General features: G+C 44.8%; 1 protein-coding gene across 1 annotated transcript; it reads right to left on the bottom strand.

Annotated features, from left to right (window-relative positions):
• On the bottom strand, positions 1-7,517 carry LOC132648678 (sentrin-specific protease 2-like). The gene is made up of 2 exons (XM_060370894.1): positions 7,499-7,517; positions 1-776 (listed from the first exon to the last, which is right to left on the bottom strand). The coding sequence occupies exons 1-2, from the start codon at positions 7,515-7,517 to the stop codon at positions 1-3; spliced, it is 795 nt and encodes a 264-aa protein (XP_060226877.1).
• Positions 7,518-23,584: the final 16,067 nt, after the last annotated feature.

The raw sequence follows: 23,584 nt of genomic DNA, 5'->3' as shown, positions 1-23,584 counted from the left end.
CTACAGTAAGCGCTGGTGCAGGATCTCCCACACCATCTTCTTCCTGAAAAGAGGCATGTGCTGCTGGGAGAAGGTGATGGGCTGGCCCCTGGAAATGTAATCTGCATATTTACAGGCGAACACGCCGCAGTCGCCCCCGTTCAGCTGCTGAGGAATCTCCTCTGCCGACATGCTGTGTTGCTTCCACTCCGCAGGGCTCAGGTCGCTGTTCCTTCTCGCTTTGCTCTCCTCCCGCAGATAGCAGAAAAGCAGCTCAAGGATGCCGGGTCTCTTCTGTCCCACGGAGTCCAGGTAGACAATACTCTTCTCTCTTAGGTCTATGACCACCAGGCTCCAGTGCATGCCCAGGTGAACTGGGACCAGGATAAGTTCCTTGGCAAAGATGTTTACTGCCCGGGTCCATGTTCTGACTGACCTGTAGCCACCAGACTTTAACTTGGTGTAAAAGAAGGTATTAAATGCGTGAAGTGCCGGGTAGCCTTGACTTTGATTTCTTTCCATGAGAAGATTCATGTAAAAATTGATGACTTTGTCGTTGAGCCACTGGGTGTTCCTTAGGGTCCACAGGTCTCCTCGAGTCATTTGCAGTTTGAAGGCACAGCTCAAGATCTCATCTTTTGACCCAGGGCCTAGCGCACTGCCGATTTCTTTCTCCATGTCCACTGTGACATCAGGACCACGGTCCAGCCCTCTGCCCTTCTCTTGGTCTTCAAGAGCCTTTTTCTTGACCTCAGGTGTTGACATTTTGCTTTTGGGCATGCCATTGCTGACACTGTCTGTGCAGATTTGAGGTGTTTCCGATTCATGATTCTGCCCTTCAGCACAACCTTTGATAGTTCGAGGTGTCCATGGTGCTTGTGTGAGTGCTGTGAGGGCCAGAGCTCACGGGGATGTCAGCTTGGAGGAGTTCCAACAGCCCTGGGCACTTTTCATTGTGGTGTTTCTCAACTTCTTCCTCCCTGTTGCTGTGGGGGGGCTTGAGACCCTGGCATTCACCCACAGACTCCTCAGTCACAGCCTCTTCCGGGGGGCCTTTGGCACACTCTGGTGCCATTAGCTGTAATGGACCCTTTTCCTAGGGTGACCATATTCGGCTCTTGTCAGGTTCTTCATCCCTAAGCTTTGTTTCATGCTGTTCCTGTTTCAGCTTCTTCCAGGACTGGACTGGCTCTTCGGAGCACACATCCTCCTTTTCCTCTTCTTGGCATTTCCTCTTCTGGCCTTTCTCTGGCTGTCCAGGGCTCATTCTTTTACCCTGCTTGCAAGGCTGCCTTATAGAGGAACTACTTGGATCGTCTTTGCTCACATGTTGGCTGCAGGCCTTGACACAGCTTTCCGATGTCCAAGTCAAAGTGCAGGTCAGCTGGGCGTACTGTGGGAGTTCTTGTGTTGTCCTCTTGATGGCTGAAGGGTCCCTTAGTCTACTGGGAGATGTCTTATCCACACCAGACATGGTGGTTCAAGGTCAGAAACCACAGGGGAAGAGCAGAGGTTTCTTTTGGCGCTGGGGTCAGTTAGGCCAGGAAGACAGAAGGAGGTGGCAATGTCAAAGAATACTTCTCACATAGCTGATCTTCTCTAATCTTGTCTTTCAGGCAGCATTTCCTCAGTCCCCCTATAGAAAGGTCTGTGGAGTTCCCACTCTGCGTTTTATTTTTTCCCTACTGAGGGAGAAGGAACCCTCTAGGGCACAAGGAGCCTCTGTAGAACCTGAAATTGTGGAAATCACAATGAGTGTCAGAGACTTTCAGCAAAAGACAGCAGTCAACACATGTTAGAAGCAAGACTACTGTGTGCCTCCCTCCACTGTCACCAAGGCTCTGGAAGGCCAGTTTCCACAAGCTGGTTATGATGTGGTTTTATGCACCAGGGCAACATTCATTGGTGAATGGAGGCCCTGCCCACCATCTACCAGGTCTAGGGTCTTAAAGCTTGTTTTCATTCCTGGAATTCCTGTTGGAACTCCTGCTGGCTGAAGCAAACCCAAGATCAGTAAGAACTCAGAGGAGCAGGAGTTCAGCACATATAATGAATAAATAAATGTAAAAAACCCCAAGTGCTGGGATTAAAAGCTGCAGCACCACTGCTTGGCTGGAGAGATCTTTTTAGGATGACTCAGCAGATATGGCTCCATGGTAAAGAGTGTTGATTTACTAGAAGACCACACTTTGATTCCTAGCCCTGTCTTTGCAGTTTACAATCAGCTATAACTCCAGTGCCAGGGGAGCTGACACTCTCTTCTGGCTTTAAGCAGGAAACGCACACACACACACACACACACACACACACACATATACACACACTGCTCTTACATATGTGAAAGTAAAACACTCATACACATTAAAAATAAATCTTACAAAAATAAAAGCTAGGATTTGTACTTAGCCAATTTCTCTTTTTTTCCCCAGAAAAACAGTGTACCAGAGAACTAAGTAAAAATCTTTGCTAAAATATACAAAACAAAATTAGAAAAAAATGTAATAAATGAAAAGATAGTTATCCCTTGTAAAAGCTTTTAGAAATAGTTGGAGAAGCTTCTATGTCCTTAAACCTTGAAAGACAGAGACCAAACCATGTGTTTAAACCTGCTTGTAGCTGCTTTTCTCACTCCCAAAAATCTAGACACATAACCATATCTCCATAAAACTCATATAACATGTGATTGAACAGTGGCGAAGCTTTGTAGATTATATTTGATTTGATCGTTGCCAAACAGAAGGGAGGAACAATGAGATGGCTCAGCCCGGTTAGCTGCTCCCTGGCAACTCTGACCAGTTCAGGGCAATTCCTGAGTCACACAAGATAAAAAGACAGAACCCAGTCACCCAAATTATTCTCCGACCTCCACATGTGCTGTGGCCAGCAGTTGCCGCACCCCCAACACAAATAAATGACCGAACTGCAATAAACTCTGCAAGGTGAGCAAAGAGAGCGACTTTTATCCTAGTGGATCACTGTGGAATGGCTGTGCGTCTCACCCTGCAAATTCATGACACGGCCACCAGAGGGCAGAGAGAAACCACAGAGAAGAGCGCGCCTCTCAGCTCTTTCCTACCTTCCTCTCTGACCCAAAGGAGCTTCTCAGAGTAGAGAACCACAGGGGCAGAACCAAAGCATCTGGACAACTGGGCTCCCCTTGTTTACAAGGCTGGCAGGCTTAGTCAGGGATCTCGAGAGTAACAGAACACACACACACACACACACACACACACACACGATAGATAGATAGATAGATAGATAGATAGATAGACAGACAGACAGACAGATAGATGAGTTTAGATAGATGACTTACAGGCTGAAGTCCAGCTATTCCAGAGATGGCTGCCTATGAATGGAAGGTCCAAAAGTCCAGTAGTTTTTCAGTCCATGAGTGTGGATGTCTCAGCTGGTCTTCAGTAAAGGCCAGAATTCTACACAAGTAGACCGCAAGGACAGTGAAGGAATGGACTTCTTCTCAGGGAGGCAGTAACAGGCAAATAGCAAAAGCTCCCTAGTTCCAGCACCTTTTATAGAGGCTTCTAGCGGAAGGTGTGGCCTGGATTAGAGGCTCGGCTTCCCTCTTCAAAGATGAGGATTAAAGTTAAGCAAGGAATCCCTCACAGGTGTGCCTTTTCATCTTGGGTTTTACATAATACCAGATAACCTGGAATCCAGTTCACAGTCAAGAATGGCCGTCACAGCTGCCTTTCCAAACCCCAATTCATGTTCTGGACACAGTTTGACATTTTTGACATTAACCTTGTGTTCTTTCTTTCTGTAGCTTCTGGTGTGTGTTTGTCTGTGTTCACGTGAGTACGTGTGTGCATATGTGTGTGTCTGCCTGTGTGCAGGCTCTGTCAAAGAAGTCAGCATGTGTGGGCTGAGTTGTGGGGCAGCAGAGCTGGGCTGGAGTGGAGTGGAGCTCACTTGGTGGAACTCTTGGCCCAGCAAATAAGAACCCTGGGTTTGCTTCCCACACCACACACAACTGCATGTGATGGGGCATGCCACTTCTCCTAGCGCTCTGGAAGCAGAGGCAGGAGAACCACAAGTTCAAGGTCATCTTAAGCAACGTGGGGATTTCACAGTCAGCCTTGGATACAAAGTGCCCTGAATGATAAAATACAGGATATAGGAAGGGAGGTTTTAGATCAGCAATTACTGAGCATTTGCTGTGCATAAACAAATGCCACTGTTTAATCCCTACCACCTTCAAGATCCCCGCAGTTTGTTCAGTCTACAAAGCTGGCTGTCTAAGCTGGTCCTCAGTATATGTTGAAAACCCAAAGAAGTAGGCTGTAATGCCAGTGAAGAAATGCTTCAGCAACAAGATGGATGAACTTGCCAGAGAAAGGGAGGGTGAGCAGACAAAAGGCAAAGACTCCCTTCTTCCAGGATCTTTTATGCAGGCTTCCACTGGAAGGTGTGGCCCTAATTTAGGGTGGGTCATCTGAACCCAAAGGATCCCTCTCAAATGACCCAGTCCAGGAAAATCCCGTCTGAAGGGGGCCAGCTTCATGAAGGGCACACCGATTAAATGCCCAGTACAGAACAGCCTTCCGGAAGCTCCTCACACCAGCAACATTTTATGGACTTAGCAGGTTATATTTGGGATTATGCATACTGATATACATATTTGCAATGCCATAACAATTAATGAAAGGAGAGGAGGCCATGGATCTGAAGCAGAGTAGGGATGGGAAATCCCAGGGTGTGGAGGGAGGAAAGGGAAAGGAGAAATGTAATTATAGTATAATTTTGAAAATCTTTTTAGAAAGTTAAAAAAAAGAAAAAGAAAAAGAAGATTCTAAAATAAAAAAATAAAGAAAAGAAAAGAAAAGAAAAGAAAAGAAAATTCCTGACAGATGTGCCCAGGGGCTTGAGTTTTAGTTGATTCCAGATGTGATCAAGTTGACAACCCATGATTACTCATCATACATGACATGCACACAATGGAAGAATTTTCATATGAAGAAAAATCATGGATGAACATGGATAAGGTATGTCAAGTGAAATAAACCTCATAAATGTTGTATTATCTCACCTCTGTGAGATAATATAATCTGAAAATCTCTGGTTCATGGAAGAGAAGAATACAATGATGGTTTCCCAAGTCTGGGATGCGAGCAAAAGGAGGGGAAGACAGACCTCAGAAACGGGTTATCAGAAGTACTCATCTTGCATGCGTGAACCTGCTTCCCAGTGGCAAGGAATTACAGGTCCACAGGAAACAGCAGACAGCAGGAAAGAAGAGTCAATCCGGGTGCAGGAAGATGTGTGCTGAAATTACATCCTCGTTATGTCTGATTTACAGAATCTTTAGCCTCCAGATTCCATTATAAGAATATTAGGGCAATATTGGTGTCATCTTGTGGGGTTCTTGTGAGAATGTGTGCAAAATGCTCACTTTTATCGATTAATTCCCAACTTGGAAATGTTAAGCCACAAACACTCAACATGTCATATTGATTGCTGAGTGAACACAGTGGTAGTTAATGTTGTCAACTTGTGGGGGTCCAGAGGCATCCGGAGACAAACCTGTAGGCACGCCTGTGAAGGATTACCTACATGGGAAATCCCACCTTAACCTTGTTTGGGGCTCTATTCCATAGGCTGCGATCCTGGACTGAATAAAAAGCTAAGCAAAACTGACTATGAGCATTTAATTCTCTCAAGATCGAACAAAATACCCCAGGTTCCCCCTGAAATCCCTTCCCCAGGATGGACTGGAATTCAGAATAAAACCTGTTATCTCTTGTACTCTTTCTCACGGGATACCTTATCACAACTTCCAGGTAAGTTTGCATTACAGAGACCCTGGTGAAATCAAGCGTGGGTAAGGCATTGTCTCTCATTTTTAAAATGTTCCCTGTTAAAGTCTGTTGAAGCTGAGTGTGGTGGTCGAGGAGAGGAGGCACCATGAGTTTGAGGGCAGCTGAGCCACACAGCATCTCTCTCAACAGGAACAGTAAGAGGCACAGATTATAGCAATGATCAAATGCAGTTGGTGTGTAGAAACTGCTTGGCTGCTGTGGCTGAGGCTGTAGGCCAATGCTTCCTGCGGCACCTATGCTGGTCTCAATCCCCAGGAGGAAGCATTCCTCCTTTCTTAGCCTCTAGATACTTCAACTATAGGCCCGAGGTGGTTTGAATTTGTCCCCATAGGCTCTGCTGTTTGAGTATTTAGGCCTCTTTCTTTTTTTCTCTCGGTTGCTGTCTAAGTATGGAAGCCCTCACTGCTGCTCCACCCCCATGCCTGCCTGCCACCCTGTGTGACACCGTGGTGGCCATGGACTCACCCTCCGAACCTGTGAGCAAGCCCCCTTGGAAAGGCTTTCTTTTGTAAGCTGCCTTGGTCATGGTGTCTCTTTACAGCAACAGAAGAGTGACTAAGACAAGGCCTAAGCTAGAGGCCCTTCTGTTAAGCAATTTTAAATAATCATCTCAATAAGAGTTTATTCCATTTCAGGGATCTAAGAACTAACACATTTTAAAGATGAGGAAACTGAGGCCTAGGCAGGTAGTGATTTTTTTTTTAATATACTATTTAGCAGCAGAGCTAGGATTCACCCCTGAGCCCTCTGTACCTCCGACTCCGTTCTAGGCTCAGGCAACAATTCCTCTTTAGTAGTTCAGTCTCTTCTCTCACATTGCTTTTCTCAGGTAGAAATATGGAATAAACCCCAACAGCACCATGGGTGATAGGAATCCCAGGTCCAGGCTAGAGAGATGGCTCAGAGTTTAAGAGCACTGGCTGCTTTTCTAAAATTACTGAGTTCAATTCCCAGCAATCACATGGTGGCTCACAACCATCTATCATGAGATATGGTGCCCTCTTCTGGCCCCCTGGCACACATGCAGGCAGAAAAATGTATACATAATAAATAAATAAATAAATAAATAAACAAACAAATAAATCTTTTTAAAAGATGGGGTATTCACATTACCTTAAAAAAAAAACACAAAATGAAGAATTCCAGTTCCACTTAAACGAATCCCACTTAAATGTAACTTTGATTGTGACCCCCTCAGGCTGCCTGTGTCAGCTCTTGCTCTCCCCAGGCTGACCCATCCTTTCTCTGCCAGTTATCATTACAGGACACCAATCGCTTCATGGCATTTCTCTGCTTAAAAGACTCCAAGTGCTTTGCCTGGCACAGGAGGGCTCCCTTGCACTGGGCATTCTGGAGCTTCTCTGGACACCGGCTCCTTCGTCAGATCCTTGTGCCTTCAAGGCAGCCCAGAACTGAGTTTCAGACCCCCAGGGCTCAGTGGTGAGTCCTAACCCCCCCACTTCCTAGCATCAAAAAAATCACAGTCTAACCTCATGTGCAGTACACAGAAAAACAAGTCCTTTGGGGCTGGAGCTCAGCTGTCAGAGGGCTTCGCTAGAATGCCCTAAAGCCTGGGTTTATTCCCCAGAACTACAGAAAACCAGATGTGGAGGCATCTGCCTATAATCTCACCATTTAGTGGGTAAAAACAGAGGCATCAGGACTTCAAGGTCATTCTTTCCTACTTTGCAAATTTGGGGCCATCGTGGCCTCATGAGATCTTTTCTCAATAAACAAGTTCAAGGCCAGCCTGGTCTACATGAGACCTGATGTCCAAAATAAAAGAGCCTTACTCTTACATCCTATTCTGATATAGAACAGAATATCGCTAAAAATTAAATTGAGCCAATTAGCAAGTTAAAAAATGCCAGCTCAGTGCACCTGCATATGTTTAAAAAATGTGAAGTATTTTTTGTCTTCTATCATACCTAAACTTTGATTGGATCTCTGGGAAAGTTACTTGCAGTGACAGAGGGTAAAATTTGTCTTTTCTTTGGAATGCATTTTCCTCTCTCATAGATGGCCAAGTACTTACTATTCAGCCTTTAAATGCATGAACTGGGGCTGCAGAGTGATGGGTTGGAGCTGGGGTAGAGAGAGGGAGGAGGGGTAGTGATGGCTCAGGGATAGTCTTACATGTATGAGGCCTTGGTTATTTCCCCACCACTGCAAAGTAACAATCAATTGTTGAAGAGCTGTTTTTCTATAACACCTTATTCCCCAACCTGCCTCACGCACAGTCTGCTTTTCCTCCCGTCCATCTCCCCAAGTCCTGAACTTGGATGACACTATTATTCCCACAGTCTGCAACTCTTTATTTATGCAATACACGGTTAAGATACTTCAGGACAGCTGCCTAACGCCGACTACCCGTTATTGGCTTGTGTTTGTTCACCGGCTAAGGGAGCAGTCTAAAAGTCTCTCCGACCCTTAGATCTTGCAGTGAAAACATTTTGGCATGAGACACGCCTTTGCTATATATCACTCAGCATTTGATAAACTGGTTTAGAGGAGCCAGAAATGGTCCTAAAGGGTAAACACAGCTGGATGAAAGCCAGCAACACCTAAGTGTGACTGATGCCAAGTTTACCACTCTTTCCCTGTCATCCTAGTACCTGAGCTACATCTGGGATCTAGAGGGCGATGGTGCTCAGGCAGTTTTCCTCCCTGCCTCAACTGGACAGCTTCGCCCTCTTGTGCTTTTTCACAGGCAGTTCCTTCACAGTCCAATGTTCAGTTGCCTCCTGGGGTCTAGCATCTTGGATTCTTTAAGGGCGACACCCAACTCTGGACTTCCTCCCCTGGTAAAAACTGTCGAGGGCCCACAGAGAAGGCATTAAGAAAGTCTGTCTTTAGGTTCAGAGGAGTCTCCGGGCGCAGACCACACAGTGCAGAGCCCAGGAGGAGCAAGGCTCAGCGGGCTCCGCCCAGGGTGGTCACCGCTGGTGCATGGGCCCAACTCGGGTTGGCCACAAGGGGCCTCCATCTTCCAGGACGAGCTCGGAGCTGGGACGGGGGCGAGGGCGGGGAAAGGGTCGGCCTGGAGCGCGGTCCCCTGGGGCGACAGGGCCCCACCTCGCCAAAGTGCCCGGGGCCCGGGCAGCGGCGTCCTTCCTCCAGGCGCCATGAGCACAGGGTGAGCGCGCGCTGAGGGCTGGACAGGGCTGCCAGGCGGGGGCGCGGCTCCGGGTGTGCGGCTCCGGGTGCGCGTGTGGCCGCGGCCCCCAGGGGGCAGCAGATGCTGGTGGGCATCAGAGACCAAGCCCAGGCGCCGGGCGACCAAGGCAGCAGAGGACCCTCGCGGCCCCGGCTCCACAGATGCTTTCCCCGCCGGCGCTGAATCTGGCGCATCCGAGGCGCATCGCCGCCGTCGCCCTTCGAGCCCCGCCGATTGGACTCCCGCGGGGACGGCCATCCTTTATGCCTGCCGGGCTTTGGCAGCGGCGGCGGCGTCCCAGCCCCGGGGCTCCGGCAGGAAGGGAGGAGGCGGCGGCGGCCGGCGGGGCGCGACCCCCCCGAGGGTCTCAACAATGGTGCGCGGCGCTGGCGCGGTCCCCGCGTCCACCCCGCAGCCGTAGAGGAAGCGGCCAGGAGCCGCCCCCACCCCGGACCCCCAGCCATCCGCTCGCCCGAGTTGGCACAGCCGGCCTCGCAGGCTGGGTCTCCTGCTCGCCAGGACCTGCAAACCAAGACCCAACAGACCTGCTGGGTCTCCTGCTCGCCAGGACCTGCAAACCAAGACCCTGCTCTTAGCTTGCTTTTGTCTGCTGTTTTGTTTGTTTGTTTTTCACATCAAAGAAAAAAAATGATACAAATATCTTCCAATATTTTGCCCATTTTTTCCACCAGGCATTGGTTTTCTTGTACTGAGACTACATTTTGCATTGTTCGTGTATATGACTCGCTAACATTTTCTTTCAATCTGCTGCTGTAGATATTTTTTTCAGAGATTTTGCTTTTGGAGTCATATATGGAAACTTATCATCAATCCTCAACGTAAGGGAGATCATTTTCTATGGTTTCTTTTAAACACTTTATAATAATTTTATGTTTAATCTACAGTCCTCTTCAAGGTAACTTTTCATAGGCTGCAAAAAGTGTAACTATTTTGCTCATGGATATCTAATTATTCGAACATCATTTCTTGAAAAAATTTACCTTTTCTTTATTGTTTTTGCACCAGTGTCAAAAACCAACTAACTGTTCACTTGCACATCGACATTAAGATGTTCTGTTGAATGCTTGGGCTCACTGACAACACAGTGCCTTGGTCGCTGTGGCTTTATTCTGTCTGGAGTACTGTACCTCCTCCATATCGAGCAGCATTGTGGAGACACTCGCGGGGGTCGCGCCCCGCCGGCCGCCGCCGCCTCCTCCCTTCCTGCCGGAGCCCCGAGGCTGGGACGCCGCCACTGCTGCCGACGCCGGGCAGGCCGAAGGGATGGCCGTCCCCGCGAGTCTGATCGGCGGGGCTCGAAGGGCGGCGGCGGCGACGCGCCTCGGACGCGCTCGGTTCAGCGCCGGCGGGGAACGCGTCTCCAGAGCCGGCGCCGCAAGGGTCCTCTGCTGCCTTGGTCGCCTGGCGCCTGTGCTCGGTCTCCGCCGCCCACCGGCCGCTGCTGCCTCCTGGCGGCCGCGGCCACACGCGCACCCGGAGCCGCGCCCCCGCCAGCGGCCGCCCAGCCCTAGGCGCGCCATCAGCCCTGCGCTAGCGGCGCCTGGAGGACGGCCGCGGCTGCCCCGGCCCCCGGCACTTCGGCGAGGCGAGGCCCTGTCGCCCGAGGGGACCGCACTCCGGGCCGACCCTTTCCCCGCCCTCTCCCCGGTCCCAGCTCTGAGCTCGTCCTGGAAGATGGAGGCCCCTTGTGGCCAACCAGAGTGGGCGCACCAGCGGTACCGCCCTGGGCGGAGCACGCTGAGCCTTGCTCCTCCTGGGCTCCAAGTGGTGGTCTTTGCCCGAAGACTCCTCTGTTTTACTTGTCTCCACCAACAAGTGGCATGAGGGCACTGTTTTTGTTTTGTTTTCACTGTTATTAAGAGTAAGATGGTTTCTGGCATTTGGCAGTTGTTTGGTAACTCAGAGTAAATGAATTTAATACAATTACGTTAACAGTAATTGTATTAAATTCATTGTAATTAGTGATATCCATCTAGAAGGCAATTTCTGTCACAATTAAAAAATAAATTTCTAGATCTGGAAGCATATGTTTTAGGCATCCATTCCCTGGCCACTCAGCTTTATACTCCATGTGTTTATTTAATAGCAAAAGAAATTATTGCAAAATGACTTCCATTACTCCATCAATACTTGCTTCTGATTATAATGGGAAAGACTGGAGAAAAGCCAGTTTCCTCAGTTTTAGTTACTGCTGTACCTTTAGACAGGAGGCTGGAATAAGCAGTTACCACTGTTTCTCTAGAAACCTATTTGTACACAAGGTGACATTCGCATTGGAGAGCAACAGGAAGGAACCATGCAAACATTGAACTTACTGCTCTCTTGCAGAAACCCAACAAAGTTTATCACCTCCATCTTGTTTGAAAATGTTCATCAGTGCTTGTCTTGATGAGTTTTCATAGACAGTTCCTAAAAAATTACATATATAGGGCGTCTCATCATGCAGCATCAACCAGCTGGCTTCAACCACAGGAAACTTTCTGTGTCTATAAAAGCAAGTAATGAATTACTATATGGCAGGATGCCCCACAGCTTCGCTTGTTAAGCCATGTGTTAAAGAAAATGGTTTCTAAGCACACTGTACACCACAGACATTAAGAGTCCTATTTGGCAACTAAAAAGAAAATATACTGTTATAATCATGATCTCTGAAAAGTTAATTTCAAAAAAATTCCAAAAATAAAACAATGAATAAAACCTGTGTTGGTATAACATTCTTTTGAAATGTATACACCTTACCCTTGTTCATTCGAATGCTGATTATTTCTTCCTCCCCCCCCCCCCCGCGCCCAACTGTTTGGTTTGAATCCGGATATTGCCTTGTAATACTTATTTTAAGCATCCTGTCTCAACTGTGTGCAAACAGGCCAAAATAAAGAAATTAGACACAATGTTGAGCTGGGTGGAGCCAGAGGACAGGAAAGAGGGGAGGAGCCAGAGGGCAGTGGGAGGAGAGAAGAGCTAGGAGAGAGAGCTGGAGGAGAGATCTTGGAACTACGTGGAGATGGACTGGATCTAATATTTCACAAAAAGCAAGTATAACGTGGGAAATCTAAATGTTAGGAAACCATGAGGGCTTGGAGGTTTAGGATGGAGTAGCTATTGCCCAGCACTGTGATCTAGGTTAACTAAATAAACCCAGTCTCTGTGTGGTGATTTGGTTATACAGCTGTTAGGACTAACAGCAGTTTACTAGAAGATATATCAATCACTGCTTACAACAAACCTGTTATTATACAGAGGAGGCTCATTCCATGGGCACTAGTTTGCATATAAATATGTGCCTGTAGTCTATGCTGTACACAAGATTATTATGGCATTTTGGCTCAAATAACTTTTTGTTTGAAAGAGTGCCATAGACTGCACCATGTTTAATAACATTCCTGGGCTCTACCCACTTGACACCAGTTGTTATAATTCCCCCTCTTCAGTTGAGACAACCAAAAGGTTTCCAGATGCTACCCAATGTCTCCTCATCGGGAACAGGGTGAGGCTGGCAACACCAGAATGACTATGCTTCTGTCTTCTATTAGGTGAGTAGGTGATGTCATACAATGTGGAAAAATTATAAATATTTCTACATATACAGGCTCTTTTCAATAAATAGATTTTTCTGAATGTTGGGTGTACTTACAAAGTTTTTGAAATTTTAAGGCTGGTCCCAGCCTAAACCTGTTCACCTGGAATGTTGTCCATGTAGAGGTGGGAATACCTGTCCCTGGCATTTCTCTAGTGACATCTGTACAGCTAAAGCAGTCTGAATCTACAAATGGTGGTAACCAGTGACATAATAACGAATGTCGGATTTAATTCTATCAGTGAGATGATTCATTTCCTACACAAATATCTGAGTACCTACGGGGTATAAGCATTATTTTAAAATTTACTTTTTTAAAATTTATGTGTATATTAGTATATTTGTGTGCCTGCTTTTCTCCATGTGTAGCCAAGCGCCCACAGAGTTCAGAACAGGGATTCAGAGCCTTGGAACTGTAATCACACATGGCTATGAGACACAGAATGTGGGTGCTTAGAACTGAATCTGAGTTTCCTATATGAGCAGTAATTGTTCTTAACTGCTGAGCCACCTCTATAGCCCATTTCTACAGAACTATTTTAAATCATGGAAGAAAACTACTGACCTCAGAATGTTTATATACTACTGAGAGCCTATCTCTTACTATTAAAAATCTATCCACAGAAAGTTTAAAAAATGTTTTCCGTTTTTTTTTAAACTGGAGGATGATTATATATTGAGGACCCTAAATATCATTTAATTAACCTCTGGTTTTACAGTGGAGATTAACATCAAGTCAGCCAATCACAAACCCAAGGGAAGTCTATACAGTATATAAAAATATTGCCACAACAGTATTGGTTTTCACTAGAATTATGGCTTTGTCTTTGTTCATTCTCTACTAAACATCTCTTCAGGACACTACTAAGCTTAAAATTTTATCCTATATCCATTTTTAGAACAAACAAGCACTCTTCAGTTCTCCTCAGAAGATGGTAAAATACAACAAAGCAGTTACTATTGCCACTTAGGCTCGAGGCCACTCTTTTTGATGGTAGGAAAGATAGGCCTGCCTCATCACCAGTGAGCTTACTGCCATTTAAAATACCATCTTCCCTGTTCTGTTCAGGGAAAACACCTGAGGGATGCCTCTTATCTTGTACTTATGTTGCTACACCTAAAGGCCACTGGAAAACATGTGCGCCATTAATCCAAGGGCTGTCTTATGTTATGAAAAGCAGGTCCACAAAGCCTCCATTTCTTTTGAGGAACTGCATTATCCAGTCATTGTCACAGTATTCATTTCCAAGCAAGACAACAGCCAGATGCCGCAGTTTCTGGGTTTGCATTAATTTCTGTGCATACAGTAACCACTGGGTGGCATGGGAGATCTTTGCTTTTTCTCTTCCATTTAACACAAGGACCACATTGTCCATGTCTATGGAGAAGTACCCTGGAACCACACCCGGGCCAGTGATGAAGCTGTCAAAAACAACACACCACAAGCAAGAGATAAACAAAACTGAACAAAGGAAATTTCAATCGTTTTATATAAAATCTAGAATAAGATTTAATTAATATTCTTGTTGGAAGTGCAATTTGTATAATGCAAGTTCTTCTGAGCAAGTGGGACAGAATAATAGAATGCTTTGGATGTAGAAATTCAGCTAGTATATGAGAGTGGACTCTCATTTCTTCACTGAATGCAAGGCATTAAGATACAATGTAAAGGAATGCATCAAGCTTCAGGAGATTCTGAACATAATTAAAAGGATTTGTGTGCATGCGTGCCACGGCGTGCTTGTGACAGCCAGAGGACAACTTCGAGGTGTTGGTTCTCTCCTTCCACCATGCAGACCTTGGGGTTGAATTCAGGTTGTCTGAGTTAAGGGCAAGCACTTTTACCCGGCAACTCATCTTACCAGCCCTTAAAGGATAATTTTATGTAAATATGAAAGTACATAAATGTGGAGAGCGGAGACTCAGACGCCACTAGATGGAGTTGACATTCCACCCTCAAAACTGTAAACAGCCTCCAGTACACATGCGCGAATCGCATAAGCATGCTAAGCATGCTGGGCTTATTTGCTCATTTGGTAGTTGATCTTAAGACCAGACCTACCTTACAATTACAAATAGAAGGAAAAGGTTTTACTGGTATTTTGGACACAGAGGCTGATAAAAGCTTTATTTCTTCCACCTGGTGGCCCAAGGTGTGGCCTGTTACACAATCATCCCACTCCTTACAAGGGTTGGGATATGAGGCCAGCCCTGCAGTTAGTTCACGCTCTTTGAGGTGGCAAGCACCGGAAGGTCAAACAGGAAGTTTCATACCATATGTTCTTCCTCTCCCTGTCAATCTCTGGGAAAGATATTTTGCAGGATTTAGGATTAACATTGACCAATGACTACTCTCAACAGGCAATTGATATAACAAGAAGGATGAGTTATAAGGAAGGAAAAGGCCTTGGTAAACAGAAACAAGGGAGATTGCACCGGATTTCACAGGAAAATAATACAGGAAAACAAGGCCTGGGTTTTCATTAACTGCCATTGAGGGTTCCATGCCCATATCTTGGCTCACAGAGGAAGCCGTATGGGTTCCTCAATGGCCGCTTTCCTCTAAAAAGCTAGAAGCCGTTACAAGGCTGGTTAAAGAACAGGTACAGCTTGGTCATTTGGAACCATCTACTTCCCCCTGGAATACACCCATTTTTGTTATAAAAAAGAAATCAGGAAAGTGGAGGCTTCTCCATGACCTGAGGGCTATTAATGCACAGATGCGATTATTTGGAACAGTGCAATGAGGCTTGCCTCTGCTTTCAGCCCTGCCTAAGCAATGGAGAATTATAATAATAGACATCAAGGATTGTTTTTTCTCTATTTCATTGTGCCCACGAGACAGACAGAGATTTGCCTTTACCCTACCTGCTGTTAATCATCATGAGCCAGACCAAAGATATCAGTGGACAGTCCTACCTCAAGGCATGGCTAATAGCCCAATCCATGTGTCAATTGTATGTGCAGATGGCTCTTGAACCAGTTAGACAGCAATTTCCTTCCTTGTTGCTGATTCATTATATGGATGATATTCTCTTGTGCCATGAGGAGTTAGCCATCTTACAAGATGCGTATCCTTTGTTGCAAAAAACCCTGCAACAATGGGGATTGCATATTGCCACTGAAAAGGTCCAAATTTCAAAAGTGGGTTCCTTTCTAGGGACTGTTATTTATCTGGAACAAATAGTCGCTCAACTCGCACTTCGTGGGTTAAAAACAGCCATTACATACTTTGGGAAGGAGCCAAAGTCTTTAATAGTGCCTTATACGGCTCACCAAGTTCAGGTATTAACTGCTACCTCTGATACTTGGGCGGTGCTAGTTACTTCCTTTAGTGGTTCAATTGATAATCATTACCCAAGACATCCTATTTTGCAATTTGCTTTAACTCAGGAGGTAGTCTTCCCGCATGTAATGTCCCAAAAACCACTTCGGGATGGATTGGTAGTTTATACAGATGGGTCAAAACAGGAATAGGAGCTTATGTGGTTAATAATAAAGTTATTTCTAAGCAATATCATGAGACCTCGCCTCAAATTGTGAAATGTTTAGTAGTGCTAGAAGTTTTAAAAAAATTTCCAGGTCCTTTAAATATTGTTTCTGATTCTAGTTATGTGGTAAATGCAACGAAAAATCTTAGAGGCTGCTGGATTAATTAAAGCGTCTAGCAAGCTTGCAAAAATTTTTCAAAGGATTCAGTTTGCCTTAATTACCAAAAGATCCCCTGTTTTTATTACACATATTAGGGCTCATTCCGGTCTACCGGGGCCCATGTCCCATGGAAACGACCTGGCAGATCGAGCCACAAAGATGATTGCATTTGCCCTCCTTTCAAATTTAGAATTGGCTAAGGAGTTTCATAAAAGTTTTCATGTTACAGCTGAGACATTGTGTCATTGATTTGACATTACTAGAAAAAGAGCTAGAGATATTGTTACCCAATGTCAAAATTGCTGTCAGTTCTTACCTATGCCTCATGTTGGGATTAATCCCAGAGGAATCTGTCCACTACAAGTGTGGCAGATGGATGTTACCCACATTTCATTTTTTGGTAAACTTCAATATTTGCATGTTTCTGTTGATACTTGCTCTGGAATTATGTTTGCTTCTCCCCTGACTGGAGAAAAGGCAGCCCATGTTATTCAACATTGCCTAAAGGCATGGAGTGCCTGGGGAAAGCCCAAAATTCTAAAAACTGATAATGGGCCAGCCAATACTTCTCAAAAATTTAGACAGTTTTGTCATCTGATGGAAATAACCCATCTAACCGGTCTCCCATATAACCCTCAAAGTCAGGGTATTATTAAACGTGCTCACCGCACCCTAAAATCCTACTTAATAAAACAAAAGGGAGGAGTCCAGGAGGCTCTGCCCTCAGTGCCACGAGTGACCGTTTCCTTGGCACTCTTCACACTCAATTTTTTAAATTTGGACAGTCAAGGTCATTCGGCGGCTGATCGCCATTACTCAGGGCCTAATAGGCCCAAGGAAATGATTAAATGAAAGGATGTCTTAACTGGTCAGTGGAAAGGCCCGGATCCTATTTTAATAAGATCCAGGGGAGCTGTCTGTGTTTTCCCACAGGAAGAAAACAATCCATTCTGGGTACCGGAGCGCCTCACGCGAAAGCTCGTGACAGCTGCAGATGATCTTTCAACAGATACACCTGCTACTGCTTAAAGAGTCAGGGGCGGCAAGGATGACCACTAATTCTACTCGAGTGGATTCATTGCCCACAGATTGGCTTTACCCTGGGTTTCTTCTGCCTTTTCTTACTTTAAGATTGGGTGGGGGTTGGAATGTTTGGTGCAGCGCTATGTCGTGGCTTAGTGTTTTTTACTCTGGTTGTTCTGCAAACTCAATACCCAAAACAAACGTGACTAGGTCACAATCGCGCAAGTACTAGCAGCCTTGGAACAAGGATAATCTCCCAAAAATTTGGTTATCCAAGTTAAAAAATTAAAACAGACTGTGACACTCAGTCGATGTACCTCAGGGGTTTTACCCATTTCACTGAGTCGATGAGTGATCCAAGTCTCAATGTTTGCCTTTGCCTAAGTGGCTATGGTACCTAAATAGGAGAATGACAGCCCTTGCACTCCCTGGAATTTTATTCCATTGCACAGGAATGGGTGTCACCTCCTTCTTTAATCTTCTCCCTTAGCCCCTGCACCCACAGGACCTGTCTCCATTGCACCTGGTGGGGTAAGGGAGTAATCTAAAGCTCTTGATCGCTTACTCCCCAAAGAAGGAGTTTGCTTGATCGAGCTTAGGGCCCACTTGTACCGTGCTTATATAGGCTTTAAGGCAGTTTTCATTTATTAAAACAAAAGGGGGATGTGGAGAGCTGAGACTCAGACGCCACTAGATGGCATTGACATTCTACCCTCAAAACTGTAAACAGCCTCCAGTACATATGCGCGAATTGCGTAAGCATGCTAAGCATGCTAGGCCTGAGTCATCAGGCAGGGTAAAGAGTGAGCAGCCAATCAGGGTATTGACACGTCGTCACTTAGGTGCGACCCGGGCTTATATAAACAGCGCCACATCGGGGCTCTCTGTCCTCTCCTCTTTCCATCACGTGACTGTAATAAAGATTTTGTTGCGGGAGGATTCCTGTGTCCGCATGCGTTTCTGCTGGAAAGACTATCACGCGGCTCCCAACACATAAAAATAAGTATTGAAAAATACTTATATATCTTCCATTAGTGGAAATATAAAAATGTGAGTGAGATTATACATTAAATTCCTAATAGCAATTCTTTAGTGAAGAATAAAAAGAGTAGGAAACAAAAAAAAAGGCTTTTATTGGAAACAATTCTGTTAGGAAGAAAGTTAAACATAAAGAATTCCTGACAGCTGAGATATATTAAGTCTGAGTGGTTAGCAAGTGGGAGAATGTTGTATTTTCTTCTTTGCAATATATTTTTAAGAGTCTTCATAAAAGGAATAGACATATCCATAACTCACACTGCCATCTACTGCCCCAAGCAATCACTGCCGCAGAAGTGTTCTGAACTTTGGGAGTCAAAGTGCAAGGGAATGAGCAGTTGGGAAGTGAAAACAGTGAGTGTGGACAACCGTTCTGAAGTTCCTCATGAGGATCAACGGAAAGTAGTGGGGGTAGAAAATGAAGGAGAGAGAGGCGGCACCTGACAGGACATGGTCTGAGAAGAGAAGGATGGAATGCACAGAACATCCTGGAGTAGGGAGATCACCTCCCAGAGAGCTCAGGGTGAGGGAAGGCCTGAGAGAGAAGGGGTAAAGATGCCTAAGCATCTAGTTAAGGGAGAGAATATTCATGATCTAACATGTATTCATGTCCTCATGTCCTCATGTACTAACATTATATAAAATATTTAATTGAAGACAAACTGGGACAAGCCGGGTTTGGTGATATGCACCTGTAATCCCAGCACTGAGGAGGCAGAGGCAGGCAGATCATTGTGAGTTTGAGGCCAGCCTGGTCTACAAAGCAAGTCCAGGGCAGCCAAGGCTACACAGAAAAACACTGTCTTAAAACAACAATAATAAAAACCAAGTAAACATGTAAAAACAACTAATATTTATTTCCGTTAAAAGCCAACTGGAAACAGTACCTTCATGATAAAACTATGTTTTTTTAATTAAAGTCATCTTAATTCTATTTGATAATTAAGAAATTATACAGTGATAAGTAAGTTAAATAAAAGTAAAATCCTTGAAAGTCTTGCCAATGCACTGGTTTTTTAGAATCTAAAAATCAAAACAGAAACATTTTGAATTTTGGAAAAAAAGAGAGCCTAAATAATTACGTAAATCATAGTAGATATGACATAAAATGTTTTAATAAGTAAAAGTTGGACTCTGAGTATTTCCAGGTTAACCTAACTACGAATGAAAAGAAAATCATGAAAGTAATGTTTACTTTCGTCCTCTAAGGCAGAGAACACTTTGTTCATTTACCAGTCAACTGTATGAAATGTAGGACATGAAGTTTTCCATATCATCAGCTAAAACCAAGGTGAAATAAGACTCCCCAGGATTTATTTACAGGCTTTTAGTTTCTTTCTTCTCTGCACTGGGGACTGAACCCAGGGCCTGGCACATGCCAGGCAACTGATCTGCCACTGAGGCAGGTCTCTAGCTTTCCCTCCAAAATTACCTTGAAATGTCTAATTTAATAAGAAAACGTTTACTAAAGTGTAAGCAGGACCTATTTATTTATTTATTCATTCTCAGGATTGATTTCTGTATTCTTCCCAACCTAAAGCATAAAGATATAAAATAGGTTTATAGAAGTATAAATATACTGTGCATACTATATGATAAAATATAGAGCACATATGAGAGTATAATCCCTCTGGTAGGTCCATGAGGCGTCACGCGGCAGGCAAGGTCAGTGTTGTCTAACAGTACCTGTACTGTGTTCTTCCTACAATCAACTGTCCTTCCCTCCATTGCGCAGTCACGTCCGGGGGATCAAGAGTGCCTTCGAAAACATGTTCCCACAGATACAAACCTGGTAGTCAAAGAACAAAACCAGACACATCTGCTGTCTTAGCCATTTTAGAATGTTAGGAAAATGTATGTTTTATTCTTTTCTCTTTTGACTCTGAGCTGAGACGTTTCTCTCCAAGGTCCTTGCAGGCTGTGACTGAGACAATCCTCGGTCCTGTGTGGCAGCTTACTGTATGCGGGGTAGACTTCAGTGGCTGTAGTTGTAAAGATGACAGGACATTTTACTTATACCAAGGAACCTGAAATGTCACTGAACCCTGGCTACCCATCATATTCTGAAGGAAAATGTATATTATAAACTAAAATACCATCATTATTAGAATTAATTTAATATCGTGAGTGGAGAGACTAAATGTCTTGTGCTGAAGCCACAAGTACACCAAAGCATTCAGTGTGTCAAGGGGATAGATAACACCTCCCCATTTGCTCAGAAGTCCTTGAAGGCATGATCCCCTCTGCAAGCTGACAGACACTTCATCCTGTCTCCTAAGGGCAATCACGATGCTTTGTTTTGTTAAATGAGGTAACATTAATATGCAGGCCTACAACCTCTGAGAACCCCTTGTCAGTTATTTTGAAAGATATTCTTTGGTCCATTTCCATTATGCCATGCTCTTAAACCACACTAACAACCAGTGTGAAAATGTGGGCCATTGGATAAAACATCCAAATGTGTCAGGCTAAATAATGCCCTGCTTCTCCAGGTCATACCCTAATCTCTAGATCCTGTGACTATTGTCTTACACAGCAGAGTGTCTCAATGTGACCTAGCTGATGAGGTGCAGAGCCTTCCAGAGACACAGACTCCCACCTTGAGGAAGGCAGAAACTGTAACGTTCTCAATCGCTCCATGGGCAGTTCACTACAGCAGCCTCAGCAAACTGGGCTATGTGGGTAGAACATGGTACCTGGAAGGGAGGTGCCACTGTAACAAACAGTTACATGTGGAAGGGGCTTGGAAACTGGGAACTGGTGGGGCTGGAAGAACTCTGAAGAGTAATTTTTTTTTATTTTTATAAGCAAAGTCTACTTTAGATTGCCTGAAACAGACTGCAGAATAATTCAGATGCTCACAGTTCATTTAGTGAGCAAGACTCAGAAGAGAGCAAGGAACACAGTAGAGAAAACCTACATTGCCTTAAGAACAGACTCCCCAAAATTGACTTCATTAAAGGAAATACACAATATAGCAAATTCCAAACCAGGACAGGACACAGTTTACACTGTCTTCTCAAGCTTTTCCTCTTACACTGACTTACCAATGGCTGCTTTGCCCCACATTTGTACACTGTGTTCGTGTTTCTCTTTTGTGGGTTTATTTAATATTTGCAGACGATCTCCTGGGCTCATCCACGGGGCTTGGGTCACTTCTCCAGCCCCACCCCCTGCAGCACACACAGCTTGTCTTCTAAGCTCCAGAAGGCTCTATTCCATTGCTGTTGCTCATCTTGGTGGTCATCTTATGTTACTGCAACTGGGATGGACTTCCCCAATAGCCTCTCAAAGGCTCTCTGCATGGTCCCTTTAATCCTGGGTCTTCAACTGCTGCTGAGGCTGCACCTTCACCAGTGGCCTCTCCTGGCTTCGTACAGAGCCAAGTCTCAGCTGATCTCAACACTCCTTCATGCCTTCAAAACCAGTACCACCTGGGTGACTCGTACACTACCAAGTTCTGTTGCCAACAGGCTGCTCCACCTCTGGAACACAGCACCTGTGTGTTGACCCTGAGAAAACACTTTCCAGAAGGCTTTACGTTAATGATGCTGGGCTCTTAAGCACTGCTAGTTTCTCAGCTGCGGCTGATCATCACTGATTGTCTCTGTCACACAAAGCTTTCTCTTCAACTGTGCTGGTCTTTGATAATCACAGCTGATTCTTCAGCTCCTACTGTTCAGACACCACAGATTCCTCACACAAATGGCCCAGCAGAGTCTTTGCTTTCCTCTGAAACTGGACAAGCCAGGCCTCTATTGTCAGCACCGCTCTCAACATCCTTATCTTCCAAGCTCCAGCAGCTGCCCACTAAGCTGTCAACACTCAATGGTTTTTTCATCCAAAGTTTTAAGTCCTTCTGCAATCCTCCCAAAACATCATGGTCAGCTCAGTCTCACAGCAACACCCTACAATCCTGGTACCAACTTGTCTTAGTTAGGGCTGCTATTACTGCAATGAAACACTGTGACCAACAAGAAAGTCAGGGAGGAAAAGGTTTATTTGACTTACATATCACTGAAGGAAGTCAGGACAAGAACTCAAGCAGGGCGGGGACCTGGAGGCAGGAGCTGATGCAGAGGCCATGGAGGGGTGCTGCTTACTGGCTTGCTCCTCATGGCTTGCTCAGCCTGCTTTCTTAGAGAACTAGGACCACCAGCCCAGGGATGGCACCATTCAGGATGGGCTGGGCCCTTCCTCATCAATCACTAATTAAAAATATGACCTACAGCTGTAGCTTATGGATCAATTGAGGCTCCCTCCTTTGAGATGTCTCTAGCTCATGTTAACAAAAGACTAGCCAGGACAGATACCAAGGGACCTTGGGGATCTTCCTGCCTCTGCCTTTCCATCCCTGGGATTACTGTGTCCTGGGACAGAACTGGGACCTTTGGACCTTGTTCTTCTTTGCAAGTACTTTACTGATCGAGCCTTTTCTCCAGCCTGGATCTTTTAATGTCTTTCATTAAACTCTTTATTTATATGCATATTGGATCTTTTTGTTTCATTTTTTATTTTTTTTCTTATGAACTTATTCATTTTCTATTGTGATTTCTGAGAAACCTGGGCAGGTTTAGTAGCACAAAAACTTTTATAAATGTTGATAAGAGTACAAAGGCTCTTTAGTTTAAATTTTAAATCATATATTAAAAATTTTTTTTTACTTATCCTCTTCATAATAAACTACTGGTATTTTGACCCAGAGACCATCTAAAATTTATGATACCATACATTCTATTTTTCAGTACCTGTGGTGTTATTAATCCCGTTATTAGTACCTGAGGATTGTTAATTAGTTATTAACATTTTTTCCATCCCCACGGAAGAATCTTATGTACTTGTCCTGTTGTTTAGTCTGATCTCTGGCCATCTAAAATTGCTTTGGTTAAGTTTTGTTTTGTATTGTTTTTTTGGTCTCATGGCCAGTGTCCATTAAAACTGACTTGCATCTCTCTTTAGAAAACTGTTGAAATCTGGAGAATGTTCTTAAACACATGTGCAGTCAGCAAGTAGTTATTTAGCACCCTACATCCTCATCACTTGTTTTAGCAATGTGACAGAGCAAACAGAACCTTGGTTTTGTCAAAATGCAGTGTGTGGCCCCCTCTGTCTTGTAGATGACCCCTGTATGTACCTGACCGCTACCACGAGCAGGTGCCAGTTAATATTGAGTGGTATAGTTCATCCTACAAACAGGCACCGTGCCTGGAAGATGGTAACATAGTCAACCTGGAGAAACATTATTACAAATCATAAATCTTGCTGATTTTGGAAAAAGAACTCAATCTTTGTAATATATTTCGT

This window comes from Meriones unguiculatus, chromosome 17, assembly GCF_030254825.1.
Source record: "Meriones unguiculatus strain TT.TT164.6M chromosome 17, Bangor_MerUng_6.1, whole genome shotgun sequence".
Lineage (NCBI taxonomy): Eukaryota > Metazoa > Chordata > Mammalia > Rodentia > Muridae > Meriones > Meriones unguiculatus.
Note: the sequence above shows the minus strand (reverse complement) of the source record. Positions and strands in the feature narration are given on the sequence as shown.